Consider the following 27,204-nt stretch of genomic DNA (forward strand, 5'->3'; position numbering starts at 1 on the left):
CATCAAGAGATTTTCCTTGCTATATCAGCGGCGCCATGATCAAGTTTTGTTATTTGTTTATTTCATAAGCACCGGTATAGGAACGAGGATCAAATAGCTGCGAATTTCTATCTCGCCGTAGCGGAAGAACAACCAACAGCAGAATGTATGAGAGGGGGAAACAACATCAACTGTAATCTTGTGGCGGTAGAATCAACTGTGTGTCACCGTTTATTACCTTCACCTTAGCGAAGGTGGAGATATTGTTTTCAGTCGTGTTTGTATGTTTGTTTGTCCGTGGACAAGATATCTCAAGAACCGTTGGATGAAACTTTCAGGGATGTTTGGCCTCGTGACTGGCACGAACTGATTAGATTTTTGGATCGATTTGGTACTGGAAAAGGATTCTGGATCATTTGTTATACTTACTTTACTTTAGATGAAGTATTACGATCTTACGTTCACTTTCAAGTCTTTCTCTGATTATCTCCCTTGAAAGCACGCTCGCGGTTTTCACGTAAGTTATGGTGGCGTTGCTGTTTCCAAATTTTTATTTTCGTCTCTCTTTAATTAATTTTACTCCCGTCTTTATCTTAGTAGAAACTGATGGATAAAGAAATCAAACTACATAAACAAACGGCAGCAAAACCATTCAGAAATTAAATAACACTAACACATTCAGTAACAATAATAAGTTTAATTTATCCTCAACAATTTTTAGTTTTACCAATTTTGAATATATTGCTCCTGTTTAAAACATCTTTACTTCTTGGACTCACATTTTTGTGCGCAATGATGTTGCTAAACCACCGTTAAGAGCACCGTATGCAGGTCCTTTCCATTTTCTTTCACGCATGGATAACTTTTTCACTTTAGACTTTAATGGTCGTAAAGACACTGTATCAGTATAGATAGACTAAAAAGGGCCTTCATAGAGAAAAACTGCCCCTGTTCCCACTGCAGACGACACACTCACAGCATTACAAACATGGTCCGCACACCTACTTTCATATTCCATGACTACCATTGGGATCAATCAGGTACCGAACAAGGATTCTGGATTATTTTCCCGGGTTTTTTACTTAATTTTTGAGAGCGATCGGGTTCCATTCTCGTTTGTGAGAGCAGTCCAGTTTATTTCAGATATTCTCATTTTAAAAATCATCTTTGGCTAATCGTTGAGAGGACGTTGGTATTGCCTTGGCGGAGGCTTGCGATGTGACTACACAAGCGGTTTGAGTTGTTTTTTGTCGTGTTAGACGTAAGTCATAGTGTTAAATATGTGTTTGATTGATTGTTACTGTTCAAATTGTTGCTAGTGTTATTTTGAATTGTTGTTTTTTTTCCCCGTTGTGTGAAAAATAGAGAAAACGCCAGCAGGTGGCCACAGTTATGCGGCTGCGACTGGAAAAGGGATAGACGTGGAAACGCTGGAGGTACGAGAAATAAATTTATATATGATTTGACAGTTACGAGTGGTATACAATTTAAAAAATGAAAATAAATTATGGTGTTTATTAAAAAGAAATTGTTTTTTTTTTTTAATTCTACAATAAGAAATATAAGTAGTTAGTATAATTTAATATAAGTTACTTAAAATTCAAAAGACAAAAAACTTTAGGGTTGTGTGGGAGTAATTATTAGGTTAATATAATGGGGGGAAAAGATTTACCGTTCGAAACGATCGTATGCATGGATTAACATTTTATAAAACTTTCAACACCTTCTCTTCTCCACTTTTATTGTTTGTTAAGTTTCTGTAGGATACGTGTTCTATAAATGCTCATAACACACCTTATACTTGTAACATTTTCATATTTGAAAAATACTTACAATGGTAAGCGTTCGTGCGTTTGTACTGGTTTTAGAGTTAGGGTTAGGTTATGGCAAAAATACTCATAATCCTAACCCTAACCCTAACTCTAAAACCGGAACCCTAACCCTAAAACCCTAAAGCTAAAACCAGTACAAACGCACGAACAAAGTCATAAATAACTACCTCCGATAGTTGTTGTGGACAAACAACGGCACTAATTTTATTCAAGGGAAAAGATCCCATTACACCACACAACGTTTTGTTGACACTCCACAGCAGTAATTGTTTTCACCTCAATAGACGTCAATGATTGGTTGAAATTACCGAAATACGACAATTTTAACACGAAATAACCTTAAAAAGATAAAATTTTCTCAATAACACTAAGAATAAAAGATGTTTTATATGACACATTCTACCAGTGTCCCAAGTTTGAAAGTGTTTCGTTAAGAAAACAAGTGGTGCCCGCCAAATCAGAAAGATCCGACGTTCATGCTGGACACGGTTTCTACATTACAGGATGACGTTCCAGCTTTATCAACAGTGTAAAAGTGGGAAGCTGAATTTATGAGGAGAAGGGAGAGCTTTGAAGATGACCCAATGTCAGGACACCCCACAACTGCCACCACCGAGGAAATCCTTAATCGTGTTCACCACATGTTGATGGATAACAGGCGCATGACTATAAATCAAATAGCCAATGTTAACATATCCTGTGAGAGAGTTGAGAATATTCTACACAATGAACTTGGCACGACGAAGGTTCGTGTACGATGGGTGCCACGTGTTCTGACACCTCATCAAAAGCGCACCAGGTTGGTCACATGACGGGATAATCTGACATTGTTTGAGGCAGATCCAGCAATCTTCTTGAACGTATCCTAACCTGTGAAGAGTGTTAGGTTAATTACTTTAAGCCAGAGACAATCCATGCAGTGGAAATATCCCTCCTCATCATGGTATGCAAAAGGTGGTCTGTTTATTAAATATCTTCAAAAGGGCCACATCATCAATGGAGTGCACTATGCCAACATGTTGAGGCAGTTACCAAAATGAGTAGTACCTGTATTTCAAAGGGCAGGTCTTGACACGCTGAATCTCCCTGAGAACTACGTTAAGGGTACTCGTGTCTGTGGAGTGCTCAGCATGTTAATTTCACGAGCAAGCTGTCCCGTTGATCGGATCAAGTTGTTCCTATGAAAAAGAGACAAACCCTCACGCCTCAAATTTAGCCTGAACACCCTGTAAGTGTGTGTAGGTATATATATTTCATCATCATCATCACCATCGCGTAACGTCCGCCTTCCATGCAGGAATGGGTGAGGCGGTTTGACAGGAGTCGGCCAGGTAGGAGCTTGCACCAGACTTCTGTGACTGTGGCCAATCTCTGACTGGCGAGAGCTGCTGCTGGACTGGTCTTGCAACGATGTTGGAAATTGAAGGCAGCTCCTTTGAGTAAACTCTTATCTCCCAGTCATTTATTTTTTGGTTTTAAACTTTATATTTTTGGATGAGATATTCTACTTTTTTTTAAGCAAACCGTCAGACTTAGCTTGAATATCCTGTGCATGTTTAGCATAACTGCATTTCCTCATAGTTCCACTTCACGTTTTCCATTATTGATGTTAGAGCTTCATTCATGTTACATGTCTTACCGGCACCCTTCTCACCTACATGCAATATGTATTCTTACGCATATCCCATCATCAGCGTTTAACGTCCGTTTTCAAAGCTGGCATGGGTTGGACGGTTTGACATGGAGCTGTCCAGACTCCAACTGTGTATTGTGGCATAGTTTCTATGGCTGGATGCCCTTCCTAACGCCAACCACTTAGCAGAGTGTACTGGATGCTTTTTGCGTGGCACCGGTACCCACGAGCCAACAAGATTAGGAACGCTCAGCTGAAGAGGAATGCAGGGTACATGCCTATATGCAAGGACGACTACATATTTACTTAGCCTGAAGATCCTTCCTCACCACTTCGTCCTATGTCTTTCTGGGTCTACCCTCTCCACAATTAGAGCTCGGCACTTCTTGATGCATTTGTTTTGTGTGTGTATGTATATTATATGGTATATGCAACTGAGACAGCATTACACACTATCGGTAAGCCAGTTATTTATTCTGATATAACATGTCTTGTAGACGAGCTGTGCTAAAAACACAACTTCAGAGGTGAAAATTCATTGTAGCAGCGGTCAGAGGGAGCACCCGGTGCAGTTCAGCTTTTTCAATGGCACATACTTTACAGCTAGCCACATGCTCGGACAAAAGGTCAGCATCTTTGAGACAATGAAAAGTGAACTTTAATTGATGCTGTGAATACTCACCTGGTTGATAAAAATCCTGGTATGCGCCACAAAGGTCTACAAATGATCAGAGGTATATGAGGAAAATTACTCATCAAATTCAGGAAGCAATTAAAATTTTTGAGTGATTTCTGTACTCTGTCCACCTTGTTTATTCAGGGTACAGCCTGATACCACATCTCCCCTCACCTGTCAGGGTATCCATGTATATTCTCCATAGCAAGACCCTTCGTCCCGTCCTTTCTTACTTTAACTGCTACACCTGGCACAATGCCACCTCCTCAAGACTGCACCCCAAGGGTTGTCTTGTCCTGTAACTTAACTTGCTGCCCCACCCACATATAGTGCAGGTGTCATAAAAAAAAATAACACCCATTACACTTTGTAATGTAGATGGTGTTAGGAAAGCCATCCAATGTAGGAAAAATAGGAAGTTTCTGTGGAACAATTTACTGAGGGCTAGACGAAATCTGTGGTTGATGCAGGAACCCAGCTAGACCAAGGGTGACATGGTAGTGGAAGGAGGAGGTTGACAGTGCTATAAAAGCTAAAAGACAGACCTGGAAAGACTGGAAAATGGTGGAAGTAGAGAATTATTCCAGGTTGCCAGAAGGGAAGCTAGGCGTCAGATTTACATAGCATGAGGTGTTCAGGATTGCAAATCAGTGTATCAGAGAGAATAGAGATGTGGTGGGTGAGAAATGTGTGCGAATGGATCATGGTATGCTTGCATTTAGTGACACAGAAGAAAGATGCATGGAAGTGTCACTATGAAAGGTGAAAAATGAATGGGAGAAGGAGAGTCTATGAAATATCGAATCAATTGAGGGACCATATAGTTAATCAGGTTATTCTACAAAGGTATCAAAACTTAGACCAGGTCATGAAAGTTACAAAGGGTTATAGCTCAATTGATTCGGAATGAGATGCAGTTTGGTCTTGTATCTGAGAAGAGTACTACAGATGTCATCTTCCTAGTGAGAAAGCTGCAAGAAAATTATTTGGCCAAAAGTAAGCCATTGTACTTAACTTTCGTTGATCTGGAGAAAGCTTTCGACAGAGTTCCCCACTCTGTTATCTGGTGGCTTCTAAGAAGTTGGGAGAGGAATGGCTTGTTAAAGTTGTACAAGCCATGTACAATGGGTGCTGTCAATGAGGTCAGAGTCAGCCACGAATACAGTGATGAATTTAGTGTACAAGTAGGGGTTCACTAAGATTCAGTTCTCAGCCCACTCTTATTCATTATAGTCCTCCAAACCATAACAGAGGAATTCAAAACTGGGTGCCCGTGGGAACTGCTTAATGCTGATCACCTCACTCTTATTGCAGAAAATCCTGGTATGGAAGCAAAACCTGGAATCAAAGGGCCTTTGATTCCAGGTTGTTGTTAGCTAAAGAAGTCTTCATATGTGGCAGATGTGCAGGAACAATAAGCACTAAGAGCATAAGGGAGTTAGTTTCTGTTACCTAGGTGACCAAATTAGCAATGGTGGAGGATACTCTGAAAGTTATTGTTTCTAGAATAAGAATAGGATGGAGGAAGTTCAGAGAGTTATTACTTTCTGTTGGCAACAAAAGCAACTCTCAGAGTGAAAGGTAGATTGTATGATGCTTGTGTACGAATGGCTATACCCCATGATAGTGAGACATGGGCTCTGAATGCGGAAGACATGCGTAGACTGGAGAGATATGAAGGTAGGATGCTCTACTGGATGTGCATGTTCGACAAAGTGCAAAACATATTGAGAGAAAAGTTGGGCATAGGAGGAATCAAATACAGCATGCAAGAGAGAAGACTGTTGGTTTGGACATGTGATGCTTATGAATGAAGACAGTTGTATAAAGAAGAGCTGATCATGGAAAGTGGAGGGTACCCACAGAAGAGGGAGACATGGTATGAAGTGGTGAGGACCAATCATTCTCTCTGGCATTTACCTTTCTAACAATTTCTAGTAACAAAAAAATTATTACAGCTTTCATTGTTCACAATCTTCTGCACCAGTGTATTTGTGTATCAGTAAATAACCATGGATAAATATTTTGTAAAGGACTCATTCATAACTTGATGTGAAATAATTTTTTCCACAGGTTCTTTTTTGAGTGCATTCAACAAATTTAACCTCCAAACCCCACTGCAAGCCACTTTTATTCTGGAAAAAAAAAGGGGGTGGTTGGGTGAGGGAGTAAAATTATTTCACAGCAAAATATCAGCAGGTGCTTTACCGTAAATAGCAGTTATGTGGTAGTAGGGTGTGTAAGAAATAGCAATCAAATCTCTTTTCTAGGGAAAAGAGCTGTTTATGCATGATCTCACTTCTTTTCCAGAAAAATGTGGCTTGCAGCTGGTTTGGAGGCCAGATATGTTGAATGCACTAGAAAAAATGCTCAGAGAAGAATTATTTTACACCGAGGTATAAACAGGTCCTTTATGAAATATTTACCCAACCATGCCTAGAAGGAAGGAATCAAATTCCACTACAAGCAAAGAGTATTGTGTTAAGGCTATAAGTGAAACTGGGTCCTTCTGCTAGTATTAAATACAACAAGAAACCATGATAATGAAAAATATATTTATTTGTACATAAATCACAATGAAAGATGAGAGTTCACACCTGGTGGCTTTGATTAAAAATCAGATAAAAAATATATGGTGGGAGTACATATGAAATTCTTTATGAGTATATGCATTACTCTCATACAAACTCCATGCATAATAGAAAAAGAAAAGTAAAATACCCACTACACAAATATATACAATGAAGAATCCTAAGGAGCATGGTTTCAAAATGTCTAAAAAAAAAAAAAAAGAAGTCAAGACCAGAACTGTGACCACTAACATTACTGAACAGAAGGGTGAAACAAGTTGAAATGTTTATATATATATTTGTTGTTCCAGTGCTTGCATAATTGTACGTAGGCACAAATAACAAAAGAATAACTATACATAAAAACACACACTAACACATGCTTGGATGCACACAATGTGCAACACTTCAACCATTTAGGTTTTGGCTTTGATGTTAATTGCATTAAACTCCCACTGTTGCTATACAAATAGGTTGTCGGTATCCAAGGGTAGGTTTTGATGTAATACAAAGAGCACAGGGAAAAAAAACACCATTCATTTGGAAATCCTTTATTGCCACTGTTGCATGCATTCCAATATTCAGCAACGCAAGGCATCACAATAGAGGGCCAGCATGATGAATATATCGTCAGACAAGATGTAAAAGACCAACAGCAACCAAATTTAACAGTGGCAGTATGGAGAAGACAAATAAGATGGGTTGGAAAAGCAAATGACATTACCACACAGTAGCCTGGCTTCCATCTCCATCTCAGTACCCTCCACTTTGTGGCCACCTTTACAGTTTCTTATTGCTGTCAAATCAATTCACCACTATTTACTATTGGTGCTGTTGTGATTTGTATTATCAGTTATATCATGCTATAGAAATATGAAGAACCTGCTCATGCATACCAATGTGCGTATACATATATATATCTATATACATACACGAGTGTATGCACGTGTTTACAAAGTACTTGTTGACCCTACTGGAGCTGGTGGCGTGTAAGTATGTTTACAAGTGGGCTGGGTTACTGACCACAAGTTTGTGCAGAGGTTACAACAGTAATTACATTAGCTCCTAGCTACTTATTGCACTTCATTATCTTGCTGGTATGCCATCTTTCACCCCTTGCTCAGTGACTAAATTCTACCCTCACAAACACCAGTCCAACCTGTGGTTATAGTCAGTTGGGTTTTTTTTCAGTCTCCCATTCTCGCCCAAGCTTCCAATGTGTTTGGTTGCTGTTGATCTTTTATTTCCTGCCCAACAATGCTCACCATGCAGGCCTGGTGTGATGTAATGTGTTGCTGAATACTAAAACATACAACAGATGGAATAAAGGAGTACCAAATCAATGCCCAAGTTCTTTTCTCATACATATGTATGTACATACAATGTAGGTGGGGGGGGGGGGGCCGAGAAGGTCCTGGCTTTAACCCTTTCGTAACCAAACCGCCCAAAAAAAATTTTGGTTCATGTGACCAAGCCGCCCATAATCACCTATTCATATTTAAATGAGAATATCCGAGCAAATCTCGTTAGTACATTTGTGAAAACATGTGATTATTTGTGTAAACAGTTCAGCTATAGTTTTGTACAACGATCGATGTGTTTTTTTAATTTTGTGAATTTTGGGAGATTTTTTTCCAAATTTGTTCCTGTTGTGTTTTCAAAATTTGTAATCCTGACAAATCCGAGAGCTCCGATGATAGCAATAAAGAGAATGAATTAGTACCTGAATCGAGTGAAAATTTAAAAACTCCTTCTTTCAGTGATTATTCTAAAGAAACTGGACCAAGTCACAGTCTTACCCAGGAGAGCAAAGCTTTAGACTATTTCTTTTTGCTTTTTCCAATGTACCTATTTGAATTGATTACGGCGGAAACAAACCGTAAAAAAGGATAGTTTGTGGTTTCCCACAAACTTGAATGAAATTAAAGCATATTTTGCCATAAATATTAGTATGGGCATTAGAAAGTTACCTAGAATAAGAAATTACTGGAGTAGTGATGAACTCATTGGAGACGAATATGTCTCAAGTATAATGACGAGGATACGGTTTTTAAAATTGACTCGATATCTACATGTAAGAGACACAAGTAGTACACCAGTATGTGGATAACCAAACTTTGATCCCTTATTTAAAATAAGACCCCTCATTGACTGTGTTCAAAACACATATAAAACAGTTTATAGACCAGGGAGACATTTATCAAGTGATGAGGATATGGTGGGCTATAAAGGCCGAGTGCGTTTTCGACAGTATATGCCAGGAAAGCCCACAAAATGGGGGATCAAAGTTTGGAAGATTTGTGAATCAAATACTGGGTACTGCTCTGGATTTTAATTTTATACTGGCAAAAGAGACAGTAATGAATCCAGTAATGTGCACAACTCTTCTATAATAATATTTTGTTGTATACCCAATTGAATATCAGCTAATAACCCATTTTCTATAGCGATGTTTGAACAAAAATTTTAATAATATTATATTTTGTTGAATTTACCTGTAATTAGAGTCACTTTGTGACAAAAATTTTGGTATAGAATTGGTTGAGAACCTTTCGTTAAATTATCTTCCAAAAATCACATTAATATGTTGATAAATAAAAAAAGTTAGAGTTGTTTAACGAAACCAGACTAAATTTATGATTATGTTAGAAATTAATTGAAACACATAAGGGGTGTATTTTGGTTAGAAATATGGTAACGAAAGGGTTAAGGACATTGCAAAATGGTAGAGCAGTTATCTTTACAGGAGAGATAGGACAACTGTTTAGAAGACATGCAAAAAAAATCATGATATACAATATATCTTTTTTGCAGATTTAATGCATGATGGCAGCTCTTACAGTGGATTTTTGTAAAACTGAAGCATGGGCAGTTATGAAGTTCCTCTTTTTGCAAGGCAAAGGAGGAGCAGAAATCCATAGAAAGATGAAGGAAGTCTTGAAGGATGGCTGCCCATCTTACTCCTCAGTGAAAACCTGGGTGTCAAGGTCTCAGACTGGTCATTTTGAGGCCACAAATGAGACCCAATCAGGATGGCCGACTTCTGCAATCAGAGAGGACAAGGATGAGTTCTATTTACAGGGCTTAGAAAAACTGAAGGACTGTTGCAATAAGTGTGAGAATCTGAGATGGGAACATGGTGAATAAAATAATTTGTCTTCAGGTACTTTCTTTCACCCAAAACCAAGAACTTTTCAGCAACCCCTTGTATATAAATGTGTATATAGAGATACAAACATGTATATAAACATACGAGACTATCTAAAGGTATGGCATTATTTGGCAATTTATATTTGTCTATATATACTTATACATAAAAACAATTACACATAGTTTCAACATTTACTTTTACATGCTTGCATAATAAGTCAGGCAGAATTTACTAAAGCAGATTTTTTTTTTTTTTTTTACAATTGGATACCAACAATCAGCTGTTTCCAAGCAAGATAAATGATTCCTTTGTTTACATGACTCACGTATCAAGATGCTTGGACATATTTCAGTTGCCTGCAAGCATACAAAACCACCCGTATTGCTCAACCCACAGCTATAGTATAGAACATTAGCCAAAAAAAAAAAAAAAAAAAAAACAACCCATTCTTGCAATGGAACCAAATCTCCAGCTACCATGTTGTCATAAAATATTTGGTACAATACACGTGTGTGTGAACATGTACACAAATATGTGGCTCTGTGATTAAGAAGTCCACTTCAGAACTATATAGAGTCCATTGCCACAGATGGTCGGTGCCTTCAACTATAGATACAAGCTGTCTAACTTTTTGTGAGTAGATCTGTAGACAGAAACCACAATAAGCATGCTTATCACACACACACACACACATTCATGTCTTTCCCGTGTCTGCATGCTGGTTCACTGAAACAATTTCGGTTCATGCAGTGTCATTTATTTAAAATCTGCAAAAGCATCTGACCATCGAGGTATATTTTGTTGGAAAGATTAAGAAAAATAATAACCTGTTTGGTAACAGATGGGGGTTGGAAACAGGAAGAACATCCAGCCAAAGAGAATCTGCCTTAAGTTACGTTTGACTCATACGTGCATGTTAAAGTGGATACTAAAGCAATACACATACATATATGGCAAGTGGTACTGAAGAGATGGCAGACAAATGAAACAGATTTCAGCTTCCAGGAAATTTCTAATGCAATATAGAACCAGTGACAAAAGACAGAAGCAAAATAGATAAGCTGGAATTGAGTGAAATTAATGGAATTTGAAGATGGTAATTATATTGGTTTTCAAATTAATACATAAAACAACACCTAACCTTGAATTGTATGATAGTGATGGGAGTGTGATAGAGAGAGAGAGAGAGAGAGAGAGAGAGAGAGAGAAGGAAAGAGAGCACCATATCTAATATTTACAAAATGTCTCATTTAAAATCATTGATACATCCTACATCTGCAAATCCCTCAAGGAGTTGTCAATAATCAAGATAAGAAAGTTAAAAGAATTCTGAGAAACAACTGTTAAATTCTGAAAAACAAAACAAATTCTTCAAGTAAAACATTCTGCAAACATCCACGAAAATGCAACCAACTGGTTACAAACTTGCAACAACTCAATTACTATAAATTATCAATCAAAATCTTACTGTAATATTTCAATAGGTATTTATATAGGCGCAGACATCGCTATGTGGTAAGCAGCTTGCTTCCCAACCACATGGTTCCAGGTTCAGGACCACTGCATGGCACCTTGGGCAAGTGTCTTCTATAGCCTCAGACCAACCAAAGCCTTGAGTGGATTTTGGAAGACAGAAACTGAAAGAAGTTTGTCATATATATATATATGTCTATGTGTGTGTGTGTTTATGTCCCTACAACTTAGGGATAAGAAGACCAATAGAATAAGTACTTAACTTTAAAAATCTGAGACCTGGGGTCAATTTGACCAAAACCCTTCAAGGCAGCACTCAGCACAGCTGCAGTCAAATGACAAACAAGTAAATGAATAAAGATGCAGTAAATGTTCTTTTTTACATGTGATTCCTATAACTATTTAGAATCAAGAACAGCTATTTTACTAGAAGTGATTCTGAGTTAAAGAGGAGCAGATATAGTAAAGAAAAAAAAAAAAAAAAAAACTATATAGCTAAGTCTTGGTAGTTATGGCAACATACATGGGCTCCACGGTGATTACAAAGATGACTGCAAATATGTTGGTGTATAGAGATACATTTTAACGAATGACCTGTGGTGGTGGTGGTTACACTCAGTTTGGTATCAGAGTAAATATACTTTATTTAGCATGGTATTGTTGCTAGTATGGAATAACGGACATTAAACTAAAACAAAATATATGGGCGCAAATATGGCTGTGTAGTTCAAGGATTCTCTTCACAACCATGTAGTGTTTCAATTGTATCAATCAGAAAGTGTAGTAAGAAAAATATCCACCAACACTCTGAGTGGTTGGCGTTAGGAAGGGCATCCAGCTGTAGAAACTCTGCCAAATTTAGATTGGAGCCTGGTGTTGCCATCCGGTTTCACCAGTCCTCAGTCAAATCGTCCAACCCATGCTAGCATGGAAAGCGGACGTTAAACGATGATGATGATGATGATATAGAAACAAACAAACAAGACAGCTCTTTGCTAATGAAACATATCCCAGCATGGCCACAACTCACTGACTGGAACTATTAACCCTTTAGTATTCAAACCGGCCATATCTAGCCAAAATATCCTGTTTCATTATTTTCAAACTAGCTAGATACACCTACCATACAATGTCCTAAAAATAAGCAGTTACATCATTTTTTATTTTAAAATTACAAGATAATGCATGAATAAATAGACATAACGTGACAAAATAATTTGAATGCAAAAGGGTTAAGTCATAATTCAGGAGTTTTGTGAATAACTAAAGTATAACTGAAAGAACCGATATCACAAAAGGAAAATAAATACACAGTGGTTGGCGTTAGGAAGAGCATCCATCTGTAGAAACTCTGCCAAATCAGATTGGAGCCTGGTGTAGCCATCTGGTTTCACCAGTACTCAGTCAAATCATCCAACCCATGCTAGCATGGAAAGCGGACATTAAACGAAGATGTAACTGCATGAATGTCTGATTTTTCTGAAATACATATAAAAACAAAGCCACACGCATATGAGTGAACAACAATTCACACAGAATATATGGATGTTTTTTTTACTTTTTTTCTATTTTCATTTTTTCTTTCGTTCCTCTTGACAGCGTGGACAGTACCATTTTCCTTTTGGTTTTGTTGTAAGCCCAACACAAGCAAAATGAAACCATTCTATAGGGCACTAAAAATAAAAAATTAAAAATCACTTATTCAAAATCAAGGTTCTTAAGTGTATAGAGTGGAATCTTGGTTTACAAATTTAATTCATTACCCAAAATGTTCAAAAATTGAAAATATTTCTCCCATAGGAAATTCAATCAGTGATGTGCACTAAACAAAAAGCTTGACAGCAAGTGATGCTCTCTCCTACCACTAGTACACCCAGCTTGTTGCCAGACTGCACGTTTGTTACTCAAGACAACATTCATCACCCAAGAAATTTTATGTCTGAAAAATTGTTTGCGATGAGGTGTCTGTAAACTGAGGATTCAGTGTTTTTGTGTGTGTGAGCTTATCTAGTTTAACCTTATGGTGTATGTCTGAATGGTTAAGTTTTCTTTGCAACCAAAAAGACCAAGATCTCACCTCAATAAGTGGCACACTGAGAAATTGTCATTTTATATGACCTCAGGTCAACTCATACCTTATAAGTGAAACTGGATATATAGAACCTACATGGAAGCAGACAGATGGATTGTACCCATAAATGATTGTACAGCCTTGCCATGTACACTGCTTGAGAAATATGTTATGGATACAACTGTCACTGGAATGCTCAATTACTTAAACATTAATTCAATTCAACTGTTCAAACAAATAGAGATCCACCTCTCTCTATCTCTGTCACACACACACACATAAATGTAGAGTTAAGATGAGAAGGGAATTTAACACCTGTAATGCTGCCACACTTTAAGTACATCAGATTCAGTACCCTGGATTTTCAGAAATTAATAAGAAAAAAAAAAGAGTATTTGACAGTAGCAACTGAAATTAGCAATGTCTGTGTATAGAATATATTTAGAAGAGATCTTTAATAAACTATAAAACACACACGTGTGTTTGTGTACATGTACATATGTAGGGATGGCTGTGCAGGTGTTTCGTTCACAACCACAAGGTTTTAAGGTCAGTCTCACCATGCAGCTCCTTGGGCTAACAAATATCCTACGAGTGGAATTATAGACAAACTAAATAGAATCCCTCTGTATGTGTGAAAGCTGTCCTCACATGAGATCATCTGAGTCCCCAAAACTGTCATATTTACATTTCTAGTGAAGATAATGCCCTGTGGCTGTGCTCTAGGAGAGAGAGGTTGGATAAACCACACTTGTATAACAAGAAAGGGTTGGAAATAGGAACATCTAACTGCAAAAACAATAACTTAACTGCACAGCCTATGATAATATTTTTAAAAAACATAAAATAAAAGACAAAAACTAATTAAGTAGTTTGTTCCTGTAAAATACAGTATCAAATTATCAAGAAAAAGCAAAGCAACTTACATCAGGATTATCACAGCCAATCATTTCACCATATGATACTTGATGACAAAGACAGTATGTTGGTTCATTAGGATCTACAGGCATATCAAGAACATCTGATGGATGAGTGATAGAGAGTGGTAATGATGGCAAACTATTCTCCATGTCAGGCCTAGAAAAAAATTAGAGAGAGGGAAAAAAAAAATATATATTTACATCTTGGTGAAATTTATATTAGCATAAATACTGTCAATTCTCAATTTACTGAAACCACACATCACTTGGATGATAACTGCACTGCTGCTCTCCTCAGTCTGACACTATTCGTTCTGTACCTTTCATAAAATATTCTACATAAACTTATACTTGAAGTTATTTTTTACATCCATTTTTTCATGCTTGCTTGGGTTAGATGTGTTCTTACAATTTATTGTACTGTTGTCACTTGCTTGTGTGAATTTCAACATTCTGAAATCAGCTTTTATCACTTCTGTCCAAGTTTTCTTCAATCCTCCTCTTTCACTCGGACATTCTAGCACTTTTTTTATCCATCTGTTCTCCTTCATACTCATCACACGTCTTCATTCTTGCATGCTATAAATGATTCCGCTTAAATCCAGTCCTTTTGTATCATCACATTCATGCACACTAATATTACACATCCAACAGAATATGAACATACGTCCCTCCAACCCTCACATACCCTCTGCTTCACCACCCACATCTCACAATCATTCATGTAATTATATTTATAACACACACACAAACAATCTGTTATCTTTTAAGAAGTTATCCACTTTTTATATGGCATCTAATATAAAATATGTTCTACGTTCTGTAAACATATTTCCATTTATTTGCTGTTATTCAAAAAAGCTGCCAATAATAAAAGCTTAACTTTGGTAAAAGTTTATAAAATGGACATCCCATTTATAAAGAAATATTTGTAAAACATCTTAATGAAATGGGTTACAAATTAAGAGTTTCCAATAAATTCTAAAAATATCTTTGTTCCACAAACTGAGTCAACTACCTTTCTTTTAATAGAAAGATAGAAAATAAGAAAATGCCAAAACTAATGTAATTTGATAAATTAATTAGCAAAAGCTTTAACTATTGGCAAAACAATTTATCTTAAAACTAAAGAGCAACAAAAAGCAATATTACTGAATTTGTAGTGAGGATTTCTTATTTTTCTTCTTTTTAGGAATCTCATCTTCATATTCTGTCTTCAGAGATTTCCTCTTCTTTTTATCTTTTACTTTGATAGCTGAAATTACAAATATAAAAATTAAAAAAACTCATCAATACTCAATCACTTAACTGTCTTAACATTCTACTCAAACTTACTCTGTTTATCATTAATGTTTTAGCGTCTAGTATTTTAAGATAAGTACCATAATAAAGGGGCTAACATGGACGGAATACATTTAAATTTGATCAATTACCTCTCAATAACATCAGGCTGCTAGAAAGAACTAGAACAATGCAGTAACAAAGAGGTCATTACTGCAAGCCCAAGTGATGGATAGTGACGCATGAGTTACAATCACTGAATTTAGTTCATGACTAAGTTAATATTACTCTGCCTGTTGCAGTGTGTAACTTCCATCATACAGCTAAGAACATTTTACATCCCAATAATTCAAAAGTCAACCCAAATTTTAAAAAAACCATCCCATTTACAAACGTTTCAAAACAGTCAACCACAGAAAGTATATTCATTCTATTCATGTATGCAGAAATATTTTACTCTCATATGTAACTATTAATTTCATTTTTCAGTAAACCCAATTTTCAAAATTGATAGTGAAAATTATTTCGTTGCAGTTAGAGAGATTAAAACATACTTGGACCTTCTTTTGGTTTTGTAATGCTCTTTTCTTTCAAATCTGCTTCGAATCGTGCTAAATCAGCATCCAATTTACGTATATGCTTATCAACCTTTGAAGACATAAAAAAAAAAGAAAGACAAAATTAAAAACACAAAACAAAATATTCTAGCTTACAATCGTTTTGTCAGAGACTATAAATGAGGACCAGTGAATCCAACTGAAAGAATTTGTAGGATCTCGTCATTATCATCACCAACATGTCTTCCATGATGGCACTGATTGGTTTGACAATATAAAAAACACCAGAAGACTGTCACACTCCAAAATCTGCTTTGGTATGGTTTTTACAGTTGGATGCCCTTCCTAAAAACAGCCATTTTACAGCAAGGGCTGGGTGCCTTTTTTTCCATGTCAATGATACTACTGACATTGTTAAGTAACTTGCAAGTCAAAGAAAACAACTTCCTCTTGACTGAGTAGGACTTAGTGGAGAGGGAGAGAGAGAGGTGGCTTTATGTCAACTGCTGAGAGGCTGAAGTATGATAGAGGGACAGGAATAAATGTGTTGCAGTAGAGGAGATAGATGGCTACTCTGCATCAGAGAAAGATGGATGGGAGTAGCTGGAATGATGAGGATTGTGGTAACAAAGTGTCAGAGAGTACTCCCAAGATACAAGAAGGTGGGCATAAAAGAATACAATGAACTGAAAAGTGTGGGTGGATAATTCATGAATTATATTTAGCAGCTATGTTAAATAGTTTGCACTCAATTTTAAAAAATAAGCTGAAACCAGATTTTAGAGCTTTTACATTTCACTTTAAATATTCAACAAAAATGGGGAAGAAAAAAAGAAGCAAAAATTATAACATTTAAATTAAGGAAACTCACCATTTCATAAGTTTGCATAGCTAGTTGGACTTTATCATCACCAAATCCAAGGCTTTTATTGTACCTTAAATTGATGGAATCTAAATGTGCAAGCCGACGATCTTTGTTCATAGTCCTGACATTTCGCAAAAAGATTTCGGCTATTTTTTCAATTTCTTTCATTGTGTCTAAAAGAGTAAGAAATTGAAATGACCACATAAATAAGTCTTTACAGTAACACAATTTTGGTTATTTTATGTGAAGTATTTAAACACAGAAACCCTGTTGTTTTGATATTGATTTCTGCTGTGGGGCAAAATATCATCTATATCAACTTGCATTTTTAAGGTTTTTTTTTTTTTTTAGAAGTGGCTATTGCAGGAATGCCTCTGACCATTTAGACAGCTTCATTAGGTTCAACTTTGAGGGTGGGAGTGTCAATCAACCAGGAACAGATGGATCAGGCATAATAGTCAGAACATAAAAGACTTCACTGCTGCTGATAAACTGTGGGTAGGGTTAGATGATTAAATTTACCATGGTACTTGAAAATATTTTCGGTCAATGCTCTCATGGTTCTGACAAACCACAAAAAAGTTTTATATATACACACAAATCATGGATTAAGCAACTACTTTTTTCCCCTCTTCACAAAAAAAATTGTGAAGAAACTGTTGCAAAAAATTTTTTTTAAACTCACAACAAAAGTGTAATTATCAAATTTCCTGCTACACATAACCATTTCTTTTTAAATTATTTCTTTTGAGAACTTCCAAAGAAATTTTTATAAAAAATTGGGAATATAAAAATCACTACCTTGTACACGTTGATCAAGATCTCTCATGAGAGTGAAGTTTCTTTGGAGTTCTATAGGTAAAGATTCAAGACCTAGGAGATAAAAAATACATATAAACAGAACTTAGGTATTCACAAGTAATTATAAAAAATTTTAAAAAAAACTATATATCAATCAAACACTGCAAGTTCACAAAAGTATATTTTTACATTTATGTCAGTTAATAATTTCATGATTATTTTCTCTGAAAATCTTCAAACAAAACCACAAGTTTCATATCATTGATAATACATTGCATCAATTGATATAAATACCAGACTCATTATATATTCTTTTATTCATTTACTTGTTTCAGTCATTTGACTGCAGCCATGCTGGAGCACTGCCTTCAGTTGAACAAATCGACCCCAGGACTTATTCTTTGTAAGCCTAGTACTTATTCTATTGGTCTCTTTTGCTGAAATGCTAAGTAACAGTGACGTAAATACACCAACATCGGTTGTCAAGCAATGGTAGAGAGGTCAGACACACACACACATATATATATATATATATATATATATACGATAGTTATCTTTCTATTTCCGTCTACCAAATCCACTCAAGGCTTTGGTTGGTCTGAGACTATAATAGAAACTTGCCCAAGGTGCCAGGCAGTGGGACTGAACCTGGAACCATGTGGTTAGGAAGCAAGCTTCTTACCACACAACCACGCCTGCGCCTATATATATATATATATATATATATATATATATATATATATATATACATACACACATACTGCAGCAAAAATATCACAAAAACTGCTACTCAGAGTTTCACGTTCCCATTCGGACAGTTTCGTTTTGAATATATATATATAAAATGAACCATCATCCCGGTGAGAACTGGCAGAGGCAGATAGCCAAATTCTTATGTGAATATTCTACAGGTCTTGAAGAGAGATAACCACCCTTCAAGATTTCTAAATATTATCTGGCCCAGATAGCAGCACTAACTTCAGTAAAGGCTGGTGAGTTGTCAGGATGGTGATGAGAGACATTTCAAACTTCCTGATTTTTAAAAAAGCAGTGTGATAAAAATTGACCAGAGTTCTTCTGTGGACATTGAACATATCCTTCAAAACACCAACTGTGCTAGAGATCTGACTGAAACAGTCTGGATGCTTTTTACCAACTTAAATCTGACAGCTGCAACTTCTTATCCGAAGAAATGGGGTTGCCTAGTCACACAAGGACCTGCAGAAGGCAGCTGTTGCCTGAAACACTGACGTATAGTACATTCAAACTTTGTACCTATTGCAAGATTTTTTTTTTAGGGACCTAAGGAAAGAAACAAGCACAGTGAGAATATAGAGTGGCATTGGAAGTGTGCATTTCCCAACTTCACGATTTTTGCAATGAAGCAGTGACGCTGCCATGAATCCATTCTGTTGGAAACTGCCTGTAAGCTAACTGCCCACAGCTTGTGACTCAAAGTACATCTCCCACCAACTTTGACACAAAGTAAACAAGACATATTCAGCGTTGGCCTGCAGTCCAATGGTGTGAAACTGTGCAACCAAGATACAGTGTAGCTGCAGAAGTCTGGTAGGGATTTTGGTGAGAGAGGAGTTATCTACTGATAGGAAAGACTCATATATATAAGTATAAAATCTAATTAATGATTAGAAAGACATTGGAGAACGAAAAAAATTAAATTGATGTCAACACAATGCTTGCAACTAGCACCACATGGGCGAGCCAATGGCGGTGGTAAAGGGTGACAAGCACAAGAGACATCACATCACATCATGTATGTGTATGTATATGTGTGTATATATATATATACATATATACACACACGACTAAATAGTCAAACATTTAAACGCATTACACCATTATATATATATAAAACAAATATACGTATATATACGCGAGCGCCTATACACACATCTACAGAAGGCTGTGTGGCTGTATTTACACACGTGCGAGCGTGTGAATAGGGGTAAAATAAAACCCACAATACATTGAAAACAGTGAAACATTGACAATATGATACAAGTATGAAAGATCATCAATGGTTTTAAATATAAAAACATAAATATTCTAAAGTCTAGAAATTGTCTAATGAGAATTCTGTTTCTAATTTAAATTAAAAACAGAATTAAATACTGATGATAGTAAAATATAATAAATGCAATGAAACGGTTGAATATGTATAGATTTTAGCAAAAATATAAAATGTGTTTAACAAGACATTTGAGATGGGGAGGGATGACAACAAATACTTGTCAAAATGTGGGTTTAGGAAATAATATAAGCCTCGCTAGATGTATTCATTGCTGGTTTCCAGGGACAGGGAAATGTATAATATATAGTTGTTTATTGTGTAGTTATAAGAGTTATTTATAAATGTAAATTAAAGCAATGAAATGTTAATAGCGCGGTTTAAAAGGATCAAAATGGCGGGGTTTATGATCGAAAGGGGGGGGGCAGAGACAGGAATAAATGGATAAAAGAAAGGTTTTAATTTAATAAAAGGGATTTTTTCTTTGATATTCCTTCTATAAGTTAAATATTATTTGGTAATACATAGGAATTTTACCAAAAAAAAAAAAAAAAAAAAAAAAGAAAGGAAAAGGAGTAAATATATTTTCTTCTCTCAAATAAAAATTAAGAGATTTGGGTGGCGATGTTTAGAAACTAAAAATAATACTTAAATATGATTCTGGTCTTAATTTTCTTAACGATCTACACTTAGTATTATGAAGATGAGAGAGAGAGACAGACAGACAAGCAGAAAAGAGAGAGAGAGATAGTAAAAGAGGGAGAAATGAAAGATGTAATAAGAGAGAGGGAGATGAATGAGAGGAAAGAAATAAAACAGAGGGGAGGGAGAGAGAGAGTTAGAAAAATTTTGTTTAAAAAAAGGCGCAAAACTTCATAAATTGCTGCTTTTCCAAATAAATAAATTATCTATTGAGAAAAGCATAGTATTGTGGTTAAATTTCATTGAAATATTGAAGTTCGGTGTGGTTATATTAAACGTGGTAATGACTACTTACTGTCGAGGTAATGTTCAAGATACATTGCAGTAGCCATTTTCTGAATGTGTTTCCTTGTGTCAGTGAGTTACCATCACGTGAATTAGACATCATCAATTAACCTCTAACCAGTGATACGAGATATATATATATATCGTTGTAGACTCCCTCCTAAAGACAAATACGATTATATAAATAGAAACAAACTCAATATAAAAATCTATAGAAATAAAATGTTTATTCATTCATCGAAATTTTATCTACACATGTGTTTTTTTTTTAAATATATTTATCAGAATTAGAAATAAATATTACAACAGTGCTGTCGAGAGTAGCAGCAACAGCAGCAGCAGCAGCGACAACAACAACAACAACAGCAGCAGCAGCAGCTCCACTTTTGGTGTTGTTTGTGTTGTTGTTGTTGGATTATTTTTTTTTTTTAAAAAGAATGGCTTCGAAGTTCCACAACCGTACTGGGTCTTTGGTAGTATTATGTAACGGTAATAGAACGGCTAAAAGAAACAATCCGACACAAGAGTTCAGCAATGCTGTTGTTTTAAGCAGCGAGCCACTCCGTGACAATCAGCTCTTCGAAGTTCGCATTGACAAATTGGTAGGTTTCCTTTTATTTGAGATCTTGCATGTTTTTGTGACAACCAACAAGAAGAAGAAATACCATGTAGCAGAGTTCTTGGTTGAAAGAATGTGGGAAAATGGGACAGCCTTCGTAATTACCCATAGACATCTATCATTATATAAATGTATATTTATGAAGATCATTGCCCAAGATTGTTGATCCCTCTTCGTTTTCGTTCCCCTTTTTCCCTTTCTCACGAGGGACACTTGAATCAAACCACCAACAGCGTGTATATTTATATACGTATATACAATACACACACTCACACACACACACACACACACACACACACACACACATATATATATATATTGTTTGCATGTGTACCCTATTGTCTACACATGAACACACCAAGGTACCTCTTAATGCACGATTAATCGACCGACAAAAATTTATAAATAATTATATACATTTCAAAGAATTTTGCATGAAAGTCTCTGGTGATATAGGAGGGGCGAGAGGGAGACAATGAAAGACAATTCCGACTTTTATCATGATCTCATGTCATTGTTTTTAATTTATTTACCAATTTCATTGAACTGCATCCGGCGAGACAATATATATTTATATAGATATATATATAATCTCTGTAAATATGTATGATCATGTGTATAAAAGTTATGTTCTTGTGTTGTTATTTTAAAATATTAACTTAATTCTTGTAATGGAATTCGGTCAGTGATGCCAAGGCGGGTGGGGGGATCGATAATGCTGATCTTTAGAAGAATTCCTTCATCTTATTATAATCTCTCTTTTGTAAGTGATGTTTTAGGTGCAGATGGAACCTGTTAAATGTCTTTTACTTCTGCATTCTTACACTCTAGTCTTTTACATTGCTCTGCTATTGAACCGTTCTACTAAACTAAACACACACACACATATGATGTGTGTGTGTAAATATATATATTTATATAATGTATGTACGGATTTATGCATTTTAGTGTACAGTAGCTGATTTAATTAAAATGTAATTAGATCGAGTCAGCTAGATTAACTGTACATGATCGTTAGCTCTGCTAGTAATAGCAGCCATAATTTCCCTCCAAACCGCATTCTGTCAACTTTAGAAAACATGGACACATTGGATAATGTAACCTTGTGTATGTGTGTGTGCGCAGGTGGAATGGTTACGTTTGAAATTGCTTTGATTATCATGTACCTGCGAAAGCTAACCCGAACAGAACTACAGACCTACTTATCCGTAACTTCCTTACAGAGGCATAAAAGCCGATCTCTGGGTTTTCGAAGAATGAAGTATCGAGAAGCCTACGTAGTTGTGCATTTTTACCAAATGAGAAGTGAAACCAGGTTACAGTCACAGATTCTAAAAAGATTTTTTTTCTGCTCTTCGCCACACATGTATATAATTGCATATCATGTTACGAGTAAACGATGGAGGCCTCTGTGGAGTTGCTCGATCCCCTACAGATAACAGTCGAATGACCTCAAATCACACTCTTATATTTAAAGAGAAAGCATGAGAAGGGGGTAAGAGAGTGCTCAGCAGTGTTACTGATAGACAAAAAGACGCTGTGGTCATGGCTAGAACGCCTTTGATCACATGTGTGCTAGATGAGGGTCAAACAAATATGTACTGTTATCAAGTCAACCAGAGAGTCTGTACGCTGTTACTCGACTTGCTGGAAATATTAACCATCTCCCTCTCATTACTCATACACCCTACCGTTATTTAAATAAAGGTTACGTAGGAAATACGTTGTCCCTGCTATACAAAAGGACGGATTGGTCATGGTTGGATTGTCTTTGGTCATAGATCTGCTCGATCGGTATCGACAAGAGGTCGAACAACCTCCACACTCTCACCAAAGAAAACAAACTTCTTGGTACGAAAAGTAGCTCCCTGAATTTTGCTAGGTTCATTTTACCCTCACATTTCTTCTGTTAATTTATGTAATTTTATCGGATCATTAAAGAGTTAGGGTTAAACAGAAGAACAAAGATATTCAATTTTACAAAATACGAAAAATAGGATCAAAAATAAATTCCCAACAAATCAAAATAATTTTTAATGTGTTTCTGTTTTCATCTCAGAATATCGTTTGATACTAATTATATTATTAGTTTATATATATATATATATATATATATATATATATATATATATATATATATATATATATATATATATATACTCGATGTGGCTTATTCCGATATCGATGACAGCAGCAACCATGTTAAGGTCCTCGTTTACGGCAGTAAACCTTTACTGTTCGATTCATATGAATTTTATTACGATTGGAAGAATAATCTATTTCTTCATTGACGTTTTTTGTTTATTTATTTATTTATTTGGGGGGGGGCTTCACGTGGTGAAAGTAATGGTGAAATAAGTAGGTTAGTACTGCCCCAAGATATTGAGACAAATAAGTTCAAGGTCTAGACTTTAAGAAACTAATATTTCAGGAGATCGCAAGAACCCATTGAAGTGAATGAAATATAAATCTCCTGGATAGGCCACCGGATTGTTACATGTGATTTCCTCTCTTGTCGTTCTCTCCGCAAGCCAATAAATTACGTCGCTCTGCTGTTTACTGCGATGTTTTACATGACCCTGAGGTTATCTACTTGACAGCTATTTGGACAGGACTGTTGAGAGGTTAATGTTCCAACGATGACATACGACTGCTGGTTGTCTACTATCAACTGACTCAGCAATCTGATCGCGTTGTCACTGGGCAAGAATATTTGACACTTCGTTGTTAGCCAACATGTCAACGTCATTCTTTCTTCTTTTTTTTTCTCCATATTGGTCCTGTTGGCATCTATCTATATATATAAAAATGAGAATGTGTGTCTGTCTGTCTGTGTGTGTGTGTGTGAATCCCTAAAACTCGAGAACTACGCAACCAATTTTATTCAAATTTTACAGATGCCTTACTTAGGGTTCCAGTTGTGTTTTAGTCAAAAAAAATTTTAACTTCTTGCAGAGTTCGAGCCCACGGCAACATCATATCTCCTCCACTATTTAAGTATTACGTGTCAAAAGTGAAACAAAAACACTCGTCAAATACTTTCACTTTAAAAATGAAACTATTCTACTAACTGAAACAATCACATTTCGATACTGTAATGACAGATACTTTCAGAGAGAGAGAGAGATAGAGAGATGTATATGTATACATATACATGTATATGTACACGTATATGCATAGATATATATATAGATCTATATGCATACATGTATATGTATACATATGTGTAGATGTATATATATATAGATATACATGTAATATGTACATATATATACATGCATACAGATATCTATACATATATACACCCATCATACACATACATATGCACACAAACACACACATTAGTCATTTGTTTTCTTATTCAAAACTACGTCAAAAGTACTGAACGGATCTTTATGAAATTTGGAAATTATATTCTATGCATAACGGCCATAACTCCCATGAAAATTCATATATTTTTGATGTTGATGAAATTTTAACCCGAACATAACAGATGAGCATTATTTGTAATTCAACGGTACAACAGTGTAAGACTACCATTTCAGATGTACTTACATTGTGATTTCTGCAATGTGGTGCATAAATTGTCAAGTAAATGAGACGCATCTTTGCCTCCACTGATTCACTTGCAAAGTGTTGAGTAAAATTATTTCATTGCAGACCTCCTTTGGGTCTTTTTATTATCACTGCGACACACATAGTCCCCAGTTGGTAACATTGATTTCAAGCCTTCCTAGATGAGAGACTGGCATTCCACTTAATGTCTATGTTCCATGCTGGCATGGATTGGAGAGTTATTAATGTAGAAATATGGTATCGTAGCTACTAACAGTTGAGGGTTGCGTAGTCTAGACAGCGTTTTTAGATTTCATTATTCTCTTTAACCCGGGCAAAGCCGGGTATTTCTGCTAGTAACTAAATAAATAAGACTGTCATTTCAAATTATAATTTACAGAGAAATGATTTGCGTGGCTGCGTGGTAAGAACCTTGTTTCTCAAACACAAGGTTCCAAGTTCAGTATACACACACACACACACATATTTATTTATGTGTGTCTGTTTGTTTCCCCCCTCCCCGCCACCACTTGACAACCGGTGTGTTTACGGCCTCATAACTTAGTGGTTTGGCAAAAGACACCAATAGTATAAGTACCCGGCTTACAAAGAATAAGTCCTGAGGTTGATTAACTTGACTAAAAATTCTTCAGGATGGTGCCGCAGAATGTCCACAATCTAATAACTAAATCAAGTACAGATAAGATATAAAAAAAAAGGTAATGATCATTAAGTTGAAATCTTTTATGAAAATAAAACATTTGTTTTTTATTAGAATATGTAATAATGTGGTCTTGAAATGAATTGAGTCAAAAGTCATGGGAAGGATAGTCATCACCATCATCATCATCATCATTTAACGTCCGTTGTCCATGATGGCATGGGTTGGATGGTTTGACCAGAGCAAGCAAGATGGGTAGCTGCACAAGAATCCAGTCTGCATTGGCATAGTTTTTACAGCTGGATGCTGCCCTTCCTAATGCCAACCATTTTACAAGGTGTGCTGGGTGCTTTTACATGGCACCACACAAGTGCTTTTACGTGGCACTACCATGAGTGCTTTACACCACCAGAAGGATTGGTCTTAACACTTCTGCCGGAGTGTATAGCCAAGTGCCAGGCATCTCAGCCCTTTGTCATCTCACACAAAAGGTTCAGCATCCTGAGATTGTTCTTTAGTACTTCATCCCCTGTCTCCCTGGGTTTCCTATTTCTATGCATTCCATCCACTTTGAGAGATCAGCACTTCTTTATGCAGCTCTCAGTATCCATCTGCATCACATGACCAAACCAGTGCAGTCTTCTCTCTTGCACACAGCAACCAATTCCTCTTATACCTAACTTCTCACTCAGAATACTAGCACTCTGTCAAATATGTAACTTACATTACACATCCAACAGAGCATACTAGCCTCATTCTTTTCTAACCTTCACCCGTATTCAGGGCCCGTGTCTCACTACCATGTAGAATTGTTGTCAGTACTAAGAATGGTCAAACTAACCAACCACAAACATTAGTACAGAAGCACACAAATGATAACCAGAATTATCAATCGATAACAGTGCAAAACTGGTGCCCATTCAGATAACATATCCCCATAAACAAAAAAGTTTTTTCAAAGAAATTTTTGGCAAACAGGCCTATATACACAGATATATATATATATATATATATACAAATGTTCTATAATTATAATCAGGGGTCAGCTAATTGCTTCGTCACACACCAAATTTAGAAATAGCAGTTAAAATACCTTTTCCGCTACCATAAATATCTCCAAGACAGTAACAGACTTTTTTTTACGTAGGCAAAGAGAAAAACATAACAAGTCCACTCAACTTAGATTAGCTACACACTCATTTCGGGATTGAAGTAGTTATATTTACTTACTTATTTCACCTCATCACAAAAGAACTACTTGGTAAAATTATTAATTATTGATTAATTGATTAATTTTATCCATTTATTATATATATAATGCGAAGAAACTCCACACATGTGAACCTCACAAAGTACATTATCATTGTACAAATCAAGGCATTCATTTACTGCAAGTGCTCTACAACTTATTGGAAATTATTTGGGCTGAGCTGTAACCGCTATCTGTGTTAAATAAATGGAAAGATGAAGCCTGAATATTAATAAAATGTGGATTTTATTATCATTCATCATCTCTTATTCACTGCTTGTCTGGGTTGGATGCT

At 36.0% G+C, this 27,204-nt stretch overlaps 2 protein-coding genes across 6 annotated transcripts in view; one reads left to right on the forward strand and one right to left on the reverse strand.

Moving 5' to 3' along the window:
* Positions 1–660: 660 nt before the first annotated feature.
* LOC106871181 (inhibitor of growth protein 4) lies at positions 661–21,252 on the reverse strand. Of its 5 annotated transcripts, XM_089365406.1 has the most exons (9): positions 21,130–21,252; positions 20,836–20,985; positions 17,810–17,881; positions 17,015–17,181; positions 16,147–16,234; positions 15,458–15,560; positions 14,312–14,462; positions 12,873–12,987; positions 6,662–9,733 (listed from the first exon to the last, which is right to left on the reverse strand). In XM_089365406.1, exons 2-8 carry the CDS (start codon positions 20,870–20,872, stop codon positions 12,886–12,888), a joined length of 720 nt encoding a protein of 239 aa, XP_089221532.1. In that variant the 5' UTR covers positions 20,873–20,985; positions 21,130–21,252; the 3' UTR covers positions 6,662–9,733; positions 12,873–12,885. The 5 variants fall into 5 exon arrangements, with proteins under 5 accessions (XP_089221531.1, XP_089221532.1, XP_089221529.1 ...); XM_089365405.1 differs by lacking the exons at positions 6,662–9,733; positions 21,130–21,252 and adding an exon at positions 661–1,409 and having other exon boundaries at positions 16,141–16,234; XM_089365403.1 differs by having other exon boundaries at positions 6,662–12,987; positions 16,141–16,234.
* Positions 21,253–21,262: 10 nt separating this feature from the next.
* LOC106871179 (neuralized-like protein 4) overlaps positions 21,263–27,204 on the forward strand; it is a 90,191-nt gene continuing 84,249 nt past the window's right edge. Inside the window, exon 1 of the mRNA XM_089365363.1 lies at positions 21,263–21,427. Coding sequence (XP_089221489.1) covers positions 21,263–21,427 — 165 coding nt within the window. The remainder of the gene's footprint in view (positions 21,428–27,204) is intronic.

This window comes from Octopus bimaculoides, chromosome Z, assembly GCF_046866305.1.
Source record: "Octopus bimaculoides isolate indiv1 chromosome Z, ASM4686630v1, whole genome shotgun sequence".
Taxonomy (NCBI): Eukaryota; Metazoa; Mollusca; class Cephalopoda; order Octopoda; family Octopodidae; genus Octopus; species Octopus bimaculoides.

Coding starts and splice junctions, on each gene's coding strand:
- LOC106871181 (XM_089365405.1), bottom strand. CDS start 20,872: ATGGCTACTGCAATGTATCTTGAACATTACCTCGACA. Junction 17,882..20,835: donor TCTTGAACATTACCTCGACA/GTAAGTAGTCAT, acceptor TTTATCTCCTAG/GTCTTGAATCTTTACCTATA. Junction 12,988..14,311: donor TTGGCTGTGATAATCCTGAT/GTAAGTTGCTTT, acceptor TTTTATTTTTAG/TGCCCTATAGAATGGTTTCA.